The 12336-nt window shown below is 35.5% G+C and overlaps 1 protein-coding gene across 10 annotated transcripts in view; it reads left to right on the forward strand.

The window, feature by feature from the left end:
• WDR33 (WD repeat domain 33) overlaps window positions 1–12336 on the forward strand; it is a 117222-nt gene that overhangs the window by 81097 nt on the left and 23789 nt on the right. For 2 of the 10 annotated variants that reach the window (XM_081581120.1, XM_081581117.1), the window contains one exon: window positions 6034–7896. The exons of the other annotated variants lie outside the window; for them this stretch is intronic. In XM_081581120.1, coding sequence (XP_081437246.1) covers window positions 6034–6110 — 77 coding nt within the window. In that variant the 3' untranslated portion in view covers window positions 6111–7896. Of the gene's footprint in view, window positions 1–6033; window positions 7897–12336 lie in introns of those variants that run through there. 10 annotated transcript variants of the gene reach the window in all.

Below are 12336 nucleotides of genomic sequence, written 5' to 3' on the forward strand. Positions count from 1 at the left end.
AAGAGGTGTCCTCACTAGTTAAAATGGGTTTACGTTGACTTTTCCACATCTTGTCCTGTCACCAGAAAGATTACAGATGATGAATACAAATTCAGGCTGACTTCATAACACTTACTGAACCTACATATGGATATCATTTGCAACCTTGGCTTCGTTAGCAGCACCATTCCCTAACCAACCAGGCTGAAGACCACATGCAACATTAAGATGCATTTTTTTCATCAGTCATGCATGGCAACAAGTATATTCTGTGTAACACATGGAGGTGAACTTTGGAGAGAATTGTAATGTCTGGATTCCCACATTCCCACCCTGTGCCACATGGAAGTCTGAGATCTATGATACATCAGTGTTGGGGGAAGGGAGGGGTGGAAAGGTAAGGAAAGAATTGGGTGGGATTAATTTTGAAACTTTTCTTTAGAATTTTCTACCTTTTACAAAGGTAATAAAGGTTCATAAAAAGTTCAAGCACTTAGAAGTAAAAAGTCAGTGTCTTCCCCCTCCTCATCTTGAGAGGTAATCATTATTGCATTCATAGTTTGGTGTGAATGTTTCCACAATTCTTATGCATATATAAAAAGACGTTGAAGAAAATCTACTAAAATGAGATTATACTACATGTATTGTTTGGCTATTTGCTTTCCTCACAACACAGTATATCATGAGCATCTTTTCATGTTGTTACTATTCCAGTCTTCTCAGGTAACTGCTCTATAACATTTCATAGCATGTATCTATCATAGCTTATTTCACCATTATCATTGATAGACATTTAGAAATTGCAAGAAGTTTTCACATAGTTGTGCACCAAGCTTCCTATACCTTTATGGTTGTTCCCACTTATGTAAATTTTCCTTTATGATAGAATCCTAACAGTAAGCTTAATGGATCAGAGTATGAACCTTCAAACTTTCTTTTGAAAGATACTTCTGAGATTTCCTCACCATCCTGGAGTCATTAATGATTAAGAATGTTATTATGCTCCAGCCAAAAATTACAGATTCTGTAGGCTTAACATATTAGAAAATTTCTACCATTTAAAGATGTAAGCTTATTTCATTTACGTTTGTTTTGGGAGTTCTTTTTTGCTATGCCTCGAGACAAGTGGTTTCTTAATAAGTTCCCTGACCAAGGATAACACTCACTCGCCCTGTAGTGGAAGCTCAGAATCTTAACCGCTGGACTACCAGGGAAGTTCCTAAACTTATTTTAAAAATTTATAAATAAAATGCACATGTAAAATTTTTTTCTCCAGCACCATAGAGGGATGGAATTTGGATAATCCTTTTAAACTGTTTATTCCTGTGGTTATCATCAGAATTTAGAATAATACATTTCTTGGTATATCTGCCTGACACAGTACCTGTTTACCTCCTATCATGAAAAGTGAAGAATTTCAAGTACTGACACCACCAGTCATGCCTTTGTTATGAATTGTGGTTGCTTTGATAGTTTCTCATATAGCTTTAAACATTCTTAATTCTTTATTTTGGGGGGCCATCACCTTTATACAACATTCCTTGACTCACCATTTTGTTACCTAAGGAAATCTATGCCTCAGTGTCTTTCTACGTTTTTTTTCTTTTATCTGTCTTTATTTAAAAATAAACACTAAAAAAATAATAAACACTGCCAAGGATTTTTAACTACTGAACATTCTAAAAAAAAGAAACTAATAAGTAGAATTGTGACTATGAATGATCCTACTGATCTCAGAAACAAGTAGTGTTATCAGATTTATAATAAACTTTGTGGCAATTAAAAGTTGTCCTACTTGAATATCAAGATCAAGTGAGAGTCTGTTTTCTTAACCATTGTCTTATAAACTGTTAAAGTAATGTCATAAGTTAGTTTTTCTTAAAAGTTCTAATTTCTTTTCTTAATGGCACTAAAAGCCTTTATCATAGGAAGTTTTTAAATTCTGCGATGATAGTAAATATTTTGGTTTTGCTTTTGAAGATGCTTTTCACCTGGTTCTCTGACTTACTCTAATTTGGACTGATTGTCTTCTGTGCCTGTGACTGCAGACACACTGGGATTTCTTTGCCTTTCCTTATTAAGTCCCCTCCCTGCCTCCCAGTTTAGTTAAAGATATCCTCTGCTCACCACCTTCAAACAGTGCTTGAGAGGTAGATACCAAATTTCTTACGTCTGGAGAGGTCTATAATTTGCCATCGTACTTGACTCATAGTTTGGGTTTCGAATTGTGAATTTGAAACTCTTTTCCCTCAGAATTGTAAAGGCCTCCACTACCTTCTCTCAGTTCTGCTGGTGAGAAGTCATATGCTCTTCCAGTTCTCATTATTTTGTATGTAACCTGGCTTTCCCTTCTGAATGTCTTTTAAATCATCTCTTTTTCTCTGTGGACTTCTTTAATTTAAATTTCATTTCTTTTGCTCACTTTGATGTGCAATCTCAAATCTTTATTCCATTCAAACAGTTTTTGTCTTTCTTTGATAATCATTTCCCATTATCTCTGCTGTCTTAGGGATCTCAGTGTTCACCTCTTGGAGCTATCTACCTTGTATTACCTTTTCTTTCATATTTTCTGTCTCTGTCCTTTGCTCTAAGAATTGGGAGATTTCTTCTGTTTTATCTTCCAGAATACAATCTTCATTCATCCGCAATCGGATACTCAACCCTTCTAGTGAAATTTTTATTTTATCCACTGCATGTTTAGTTTCCAAGACCTCCCGTTGGTTCTGTGGTCTTTCCATTTTTAATGGTAGTCTGTCTGTTTTGTTGTTTATTTGAAATGCATGTACCCTTTAAAACTCTTCGCATAGTAATTGAGCTGTGTGTATATGTGTGTTTAGTTTGACTGGGTCTGTTCTTCCTGTTTGTTTTCTCTAGAATCACTTAAGTTTGTTTCTTTTTCCTGGTCTTTCTTCCTGTTCGATTTTTCTCAAATGTCCAGTGATCCTTGGTTGGCCAAATATTTGAATGAAAGTTTATGTTAGTTAGTGTAAGTCGCAGTCTTTTATTTCTTTTGCAGTTGAGTAAGTCGACTTGCCCAAAACACTCCTCTGTCCGTAGTAGACCTCACTGGAGACTCTGTGTCTGTGTGTGCCACACTCATGGGTGTATGTGTGTGGGTAGTGAGCTGAATGGGGAAGAACAGTCTTGGAGTAAACAGGCAACTACCACAATTGCCAGAGTAAGTGTGTTGTATTCTGAGATGGAGTACTCAGGTTATTTCACTCTTGGTTGAGTGGCCCTCTGCTCTTCCCCCTATCTAATCTCCCCTCCCCTTTCTTTCTTTTTCCCATTCTCCAGGGTCATAGTGTGGCACTGGCACAAGCTTTGTGTTTTCCTCCAGCTTCTAAGTCCTGTCTGGGATTTCTTCCCAGACTACCTTTTGCTTTGTTTAGAAAGCCATTGTCTGTCTTTGGTTGAATGCAGCTGTTCTATATAAATGGGAAGGCAGGAGGAGAGGCCTGGACTTAAGTTGCTCTTTGGAGAGTTCTGTAATTACCCTCATTATAGTATCACAGCCTTTTTCACTGAGTTATCCTGGAGCCTAGAGCCTTTTTTTTTTTTTTTTTAAGGCCCTAACAGCCCATTATGTATTATGGGTTTTATTTTCTGCTCTGGTTTATTCATCACTGAACCCATCTATTTTTGGAGCATGTCAGCATTTAGGTTGAAGTTTTTTGAAATTTTTGTAAAGTTTGTGGTCAGTGACAGTCTTGGAATAAGTACATCTGCTGTAAATTTTTTAAAAGTAATTTAGGAAGGAGCTTGCATACATAATTTTACTTATTTTATTATCTGTCATCAAAAGTATTACCTGTTTTCCTCAGTTAATTAAAATACAGTCAAAATAATATAATAAAGGCAATAATGACTTCAATTTTGTAGGTCTTCCAGTTCTGAGAGAGTAATGGCATTAGATCAAGTCTAATACTTAGGTTGGGTATTGGTAATTAGAACACATGGGTTATTTGAAGACTGAAATTTAGCAAAATCTTAAGTCTGACTTTTGGGAAGTACTTTCTAATGGAACCATTTTCTGCTTTCCCATACTCTGTCAATGGTAGTGACAGCTCTTGCTGAACAACTAACTACATGGAAATCTCTGTCCTTGTGGTGAGCTTTTTCCAGGCAGAGATTGGATCAAAATAATAGTTTTTATAATTTGACTATTCAAAATGTGTGCTAGGCATGGTGCTAATTGCTTCATACATTTTGTTTCATTCTTGAAACTGCCCCCAATAATTGAGTAATCCATTTTACACATGAAAATATTAAGGTTTAGCAAGGGTTATGTAAATTATATAAGGCCAGAACTGGTAAATGACATCTGAGGTTTAAACAGATCGTTTACTACAAATCTTTTTACTATTAACCGTTGTATAGCACATGAACACTAAACATAGTACCTACATCAATTAAATTATATTTAATATATCCTTGATTCCAAATAAAACTGACACTGTACTTGTGGGCCTGTTGGACAAATCTCATTTTATCTCTTGATTATTTCTTCCAGAGGGAAGTAAATATAGTAGATTGTACGTGAAGTTGAGAATCTATATGATTCATTCTTGACACTGCTTAGAGAGGGAGGCAAAGTAAAACACTGATCTGTTGTTTTCCCCAAGGACACTCTTTTGTTTTGTTTGTTTTTGAACTCTGGGCTTTTCATCATTCATTCAACAAAGTACAAGAAGATGGCAAATTTTAAACACCTCCATGAAGAAATCACGGTGTTCTTTATAATATGTTACATTCAATTTGAGCTGTTTTGGATTTTGACATTTCCTAATAAGCATTACTTGGTTTCCACATTTCTGGAATAGTTAGTTTTTTTTTTATTTCTGAGATCTATGAGTGAAATTCTGAAAATTTATTTTATGTCTTCATTTATAATGAGTGTTTGGCTAGATACAGAATTCTAGATTCCAAGCTCTCCACCGCCCTCCCCCCGCCCCCATTTTAGCACTATCAAGATTTTGTTTCTGTGTCTTCTTGCTGCCAGTGTTTTGATAAGTTTTATGGTAGTTGTAGAATGACCCTCAACTGGGATTTATCTGATATTTCTTTCATGGCTCATTTTGGTGTTGTGTTCTGGAATTTGGGGAGGAAGATCACAGAGGTAAAGTGCCACTTCTGTCACATCAGAATATGAGGTGTATACTGTCAGCATGACTTAATGTTGACTGTGATCACCATGTTGAAGCAGCATTTGTCAGAGTTTTCCAGTGTAAGGCGATTTCTTTCCCCCTTCTCCATACAGTTCTCTTTGAAAGGACCACACCTAAAGGATTGAGAATTATGCTCCACATCCTTGAGGGTAAACCTAAGTTGTTTGGAATTTTCATGTATGAGCGATTCAGCTGCTTTCCTCCTCTTATTTATATCACCGTGAACTAATGGATATTTATTTTATTGGAATATGTTTTCAATATGATGGAAACTAGGTAACATGACCAAGCTTCCAGTTGAGGTTTTCTCCATTATCTTATTTCTGCTTTGAAATAGAAATGAAAATAATGATCAAGATCCAATTGGAGTGTACGGCTGTATCTGAATATTCTTTTCTAGAAAAAATTCTTAGTTATAGTTAGAAATTACACAGCTGGCAGGGAATCATGTGATATACACTTACCCCAGAAGTATTTAGGGGTTCACATAACCTTTTTGTTATGATACAGATAAATTTCTTTAACTTTGCCATTGTTACCTTCCTTTCTTCCAGGGTATGAGTAGTAGTAGATGGGAAGAATTATATAGGGAACCACATTTACCAAAAGTGTGCAAATATTCCCAAAAAGATTCTGGCAAAACTCAAGAGATTCAGAGTACAGTTGATACTGTGCATGGCTATGATTGCCCTGGGGTTAATAAATTGTACTTTGACCTGGATTATGTGTTGCTTTTATCTATCTAAACTTTCAACTTAAAAAAAATGGTCTCTTTACTATGTCCAGCTGGGTGAATCACACTTTTACCTGTTTTCAGAAGGAAAGCTTACCTTTGAAGTACCCAAAAGTATCATTGTAAATGGTTTTGTTTTTTCTTCTTTATTAGGAGCTTCAATTAGGAGTTCTCTTCATTCTTGGCCAAGGTATCTTCTGGCACTAATAACTTTTATTAATGTTGCATAGGACTGCTCTTTCTGGTAGTCTTATTGATTCTTTTAAAGTTTTTTTTTTTCTTTCTTTACATTTTCTTTCTAATTTTTCAAGCAATGACTGTATGCTTTTTTCTTGACCCTTTAAAAGAATATTGTACCATCTGTATATTACTGTTGAATTATGTATGTGCATAGAAATGTTTACTAGAGAACCTTTGACTAGCTAATTACACACAGACACACGCACACACCAGTGTACTCTTTCTTGTAAAGGACTTTGCTGCTGGTTTTTGCATTGTGTGAGGCACCAGTTATCTCCCATCTTAGACAAATAAATGGCTGAAGTGCTTTGTAATATTTATTGTTAACATTCATCAATGGTGGAGTATATCAGCAATGAGGCTGAAAGAATATTTGGTTGTTGCATTCCTTCCCTTTAGTGTTCTTTGATAAATAGTCTCCAAAATAGCCTTGTATTTTTTGAATACTTTAAATTTTTAATTGGACTCAAATTATTCTCTTACTCATATATTCTGTTTTTTTTTTTTTCATTTTGCCAGAAGTAGTTACATGGCCTTAACTTTATATATGTTTGATTTCAATTTTTAATGTACTTGACAATTTCTTCTAGGTCAACTTTTGTCAGTACTATGTAAACACATGGTACAAACGTACAGAAACCATTTTCCTTGCATATGCAAATTAAATATGTAAGTTAAGTAGAAAGTTGGCAAATTTATGATGTATCTACTTCCTGTTCCATGAGTTTTTCTGTTTGTATACTGGATGCTCTTCTGACACTATATCTTTCACAGTCTTTTATAACCTGATAAACACTTTTGTGTTACCACTCAGCTCTGTCAAACCCTTACCTTTTGGCTTCCATATTTATGAATTTTAAAAAGAAGTACTACAGATATGGTTAAAGGGTCTTTTACTTGTTCCTCTCCTGCTCCAAAACTGTCTGCTGACCTGAATTTACATTCATCATTTCAGCTAGCATTTCAGAATTTTGCAGATTGGTCTTTTGAGGGACTTGGAAGTATTCTGAGGAAGAAAGACTCATGGTCAAATTCTCACCTACAGATGTGTAGTATATATTGAAAGCCTATAAGGCCCTCAGACATGGAAAGAAACTTGTCAACTTTTAAAATTCAGCATTGCCTACCTATTTGACCAGAGAAACCCTTCACCCATGATTCTGTGCACTGTTGTTGCTTAGAAAATGCTTCGTGTAAGCACTGCCTAGAGGTGTACTCTTTCCAAAATTTATTTTCCATTTAATTCTATAGTTTTTTTTTACTAACGTACCTTTCTGGATTTAAATGACAAAGATAGTAATTACTCCCAATTGATGTTCAGTGTTGGATTAAGTTTAAAATCATTCTACAAAAAAGGAAGGTAAAAGTGCTAATAAATTGCATATTCATTGACCAGTGTACAAGTAACTTAATGTTCCTTAATTTTTAAAATTCTTAATTCTGCTGATCTGTTGAAATGTCTGGCTATGGACCATGGCTACACATTCCCTTTGCCTTAAACTCATCTGTTATATTTTCTGTTCTTGTGGCTGAAAGTAGCTTGAGTTTATTGTTAATGTTTGACAGACTTTCTTGAATAGCAGTTCTTCAACTGTTAATGTTGTACAAAGTGGTACTTGAATTTTGTTTGCTTTTTTTCCTTCTTGTATTAGAAAATCATGGTGCTTTTTGTAAGCTATGTATGAAAGAAAACTTCCTAAGATTTGTTCATATAATGATTTGATCCAGGAAAAATAAAATGGGAAAATGGACACTATTTCTGACCTTCAAATAAAATTCTGTATCTTGCTTTTCAGACTGTTCACCAAGCCTTGGGACATATGCACTGTCTTAAGGCAGGGCTGTTTACCCATGTGGGCTAATGGGTCCCTTAGGGTCTGGTGAGGCTGTGGAGGAGAGATGAGGTTCTTGAAAAATGCACGGGGGCACGAAGTTCACATCCAGTTTCACAGAGGCCGGGGAACCCACCTGTAAGGGAAGATCCAAAAACAGACCTTGTTCCTTTGTTGGCTTCTAGCCTTCACTGCACTATACTTTATGATTCTGGGATAGGAAATTATTAATAAACAGGAAGGCTCCAGTTTCTACAAAAATAAGCCTAGAGCTATTCACCAAATAGCTAAGGACATCTATCCTGTTATTCCTAAAATTTTAGGATTTATTAAGGAGTCTCTGCATTATATTTCTAGGATAGCCTTTAAAAACAATAACATTAAACATTTTATCATTAGGAAAAATTTTTTTCTGCATTCTGCACCTTATTTCAAGATAGTTATGTAACATTTATTTTAAAAGGTTTTTTGTTTGTTTTGTGGACAGCTATCTCTAAAAAACCTGTATTAGTTTTTGCTGGCTTAATTTCCTTCTATATTCAAAAAACTTTTTAAAGCATTAACTTTCTTGAAAGTTTTTGTCCCTGGACTTTGTGGTTCCACAGATACTTCCCCAGAGTTCAGTTCTATTTGGTTTGCTGATCACCTACTTTAGAGATTGAGCACCCGTAATAGGAGCCCAATAAGTCCTGTTGAGCACCTTTATTTTGAATTAGTGAACAAATGAAAGATAGATGAATGTGTGAAAGAATAATCAGGTAGAATAAGTAAAATTATTGTTAATTTCCCCATTCAGTAAAAATTCTAATGTACAATTAATGGTTGCTTTCTGCAAACAAGTATTATGAAGTAATAAGCTTAACAATTCTGGATGTCAGACACTGGTTAATCCACAAAGCAAATGCCACCTGTCTCCCAGAGAGGCTAATTCTGTCACTATTCATTTAGCGAGGATCCTGAAGGAATGTTTAGCTACCAAAGAAATGATGCAGAACTCATTGCCCTCAAAACTTAAGTTCTGAGAGTAACCCAGTATGATTAGATTAATTTGGAATTTCTTTGGGTGGAGTTGGGTCATGGTTGCCACTTTTAACAGGATCTTGCTCTTCAAGGTCAATGTGATTACTTCTTAAGTAATTCTTATTTATGTGTTTAGGTTTCACCCCTAAATTCTTTCCATATTTTCAAGATGGAAAGGTATTTAGAAGTTTGCCTTCTGTACTCTCCTCAGTTACATTTGTGCACACAAAATTTGATAAACAAAAGAAACTCTTTGCCCCTTTATTTGGATGTTTTATATTTAGTGAGGTGAAGGGAAGATTGGAAATGGGAAGGAGGCAGTCCTGGCTACCAGTGGTCAGTGGACTAACCCAAATAGGCCTCAGTTTTCTCTTGTAAAACTTTTACAAGACTTTATAACTTTGCAGGTCTTCACTAGCTCAAGTATTGATTGAAGATAATTTTTTGTTGTTGCTGTTCATTTTGTAACTGAGATAGTAAATAAAAATTATGTGACTATAGAGATTTAAGGAGAAAGTTTTTTTAAAATGACTGATTACAGTCTAAATGAGTGTCCAATAGGACTTCTTGTGGTGATGGAAATATTCTATATTTATGCTTCCAATATGCTAGTCATTAGTCACATGGGGCTGTTGAGCACTTGAAATGTTGGTAGTGTGACTGAGGGACCTAATTTTTAATCTAAATTAAAACATTTAAATAGCCATATGTGGCTAATAGCTACTATGTTGAACAGTGCAGGTTAAATTCTTAAGTATTTATAAGCATTCAAAGGGAGTCTCACATGTAGATTTATCATGACAGTCTTATTTTTCATTTGATGAGTTGCAACTGGGATATATTAAAATTTGGCAGTTGTACCTCCAAGTATCAATATTGAAATCTTTCTTCAAGCACAGCCTCCAGCCAAGCTGGGCTTCCTTGGTGTCTCAGAGAGTAAAGAATCTGCCTATAATGCGGGAGACCTGAGTTCAATCCCTGGATCTGGAAGATCCCCTGGAGAAGGGAATGGCTACCCACTCCGGTACTCTGGCCTGGAGAACTGAGCAGAGAAGCCTGGCGGGCTACAGTCTGTGTGGTCTCAAAGAGTTGGGTGCGGCTGAGCGACTAACAACTCTACTACTGCTACTACAACGGAGATACTTGTTACCTTTCTCAGGGATCCTAGAGTTTTATTTGGCAACCATGTGCCAGCATCACTGGCTTCTTAAAGCTCTGCCACCCTAATGATGATTGTATGTGTTTACCACAGTCTACCTGTAGACTCCTGTCAGTCCCCTACAGGTCTACACATTGTTCCTTTATAGTATCTGGAGCAGGTTTGGTGTTGGTGAGAGTTTTATCTTTGTATTTTTTATGAGCTTAAACCTGAAACATTTAAATGTCACTTTAAAAAATACTTGGTCTTTCATTGTCAAGAAGTTTTTAGTCCTAAAATCTTGAGCCATTAGCAAGATATTTTTACTACTAAAATATCTAGGTCACAAGGCCAGTAAAAAATTGTTATGTGGATGTATTAATTGCTTTAGCATTAAAAATACTGCATTCTTGAAATTTCCATGTTTGCGGATAACAAAACACTTTGAATGATTCTGTCCTGAAATTCTGGATCTTTGAAATGATAAAAATTATTGTAAAGGCGTTCTGTAGGGATAATGGTTGAAATTGATAAGCCGTGTGTTTGGGACTCAAGTCATTTTTCCATGAGATAATAATTTATATAAGGTTAAGTTTTTATATATGGCATGCCAGGTTACAATACCTTTAATATCTTTGAACTTAATTCAGTCATACCAAGTCCAAAAGCTTTCAATGAAAACTTGCATTCCCACCGAGGCTCTGAAGTGTATCACCCTGGGACCCCAGGCACTGGTTAACTGTTTACTGGCAAACACAGGTGCTAAATGGTGTCAGTGAGTCCCTTGAGTTTTGAATAGAAGGAAACCAGAGGCAGTTGCCGTTATGTAAAGTAATAAAAGCACATGTTGGAAATTTCAATCAGTATAGAAGAGTAAATTGCTTCTTAAACCCATACCATTTCTTCTCCCTAAACTATTAACAGCTTATGTTTTCTTCTTTATGAATGGAGCTAAATTACACCTTGCTTTTCTGCTTAAGATTTTAGAAATCAGGTTTATTGAGATATAAATTACATATGGTAACAGTTACCCTGTTTAGGTGTACAGTTCTATGAATTTTAACAAATACATGCACAGTAATCAAGATATATAACATTTTTGTCCTTCCAAAAAGTTCCTTCCCATTGCTTCATTTTTGTAACCACCACCATAATCAAGATATAAAGTCTGTCACTCCAAAACATTTCCTCTTTCAGTTCCAACCTCAATAGTTGTATTGTATTCAATTATATTGATGTACCTAAATTTTTCTAAATAGCCCCTCATTGATATAGCTTGTTTCCAGTTTTATAATTCAAATAAGGTCCAGTAAGTACCTTTAAACATAAACCTCAGTGTACTCTTTACAGCTGCAAACATATGGTAGATCCTACCTGAGGGCTACAGAATTAAAGGCTGCAAGCATGTAACATCGATTGGGCCAAAAGCCCCCGGAAAGTTGTGCTAATTTCCTTTTCAACTAGTTGTGTATAAAGTGTCTATAACTCATTAACAGAATCCACCTGCCAATGCAGGAGACATGGGTTCGATCCCTGGGTCAGGAAGATCCCTTGGAGAAGGAAATGGCAACTCATTCCAGTATTCTTACCCGGGAAGTGCCATGGACAGAGGAACCTGGAGAGCTAGTCCATGGGATTGCAAAAGAATCGAACACAACTTATTGACTAAACAACTATATTAACACTGTGTCACCAAAATTAATTTTTGCCAATTTGATGGATAAGATATTACCTAGAAAGTAGCTTGCATTTTTTTCTCATTTTATTTTATTTTTTTATTTTTTATTTTTTTTTAATATTTATGTTTATTTATTTATTTGACTGGGCAGGGTCTTAGTTGCAGCATGTGGGATCTATTTCCCTGTCCAGGGATCGAACCTCGGGCCCCCTGCATTTGGGAGCATGGAGCCTTAGCCACTGGACCACCAGGGAAGTCCCTTTTTGTCATTTTAAAAGCACATCAGAAAGTTCATACATACAGAATCTACCCATATTATTTATGACTAAAACCACAATATTTTAGGAAATGTGGATAGAAAAATCTTACCTTTATTCTCACATTTTCCAATATAATTTTCCTTTCCTGCTTATCTGTATGTACAGTTTTATAATGATTGTTTATGTGCATTTTTATAATCATCCTCACAGCATACACACAGTTTGTGCATGTACTGTTTGCTTTTTAAAAGTCCACTTTATTTCATGAGCATTTTTCTTTGTTCCCAG

Source organism: Giraffa tippelskirchi, chromosome 3 (genome assembly GCF_054371585.1).
Source record: "Giraffa tippelskirchi isolate mGirTip1 chromosome 3, T2T-mGirTip1v1.2.pri, whole genome shotgun sequence".
Classification (NCBI taxonomy): Eukaryota; Metazoa; Chordata; class Mammalia; order Artiodactyla; family Giraffidae; genus Giraffa; species Giraffa tippelskirchi.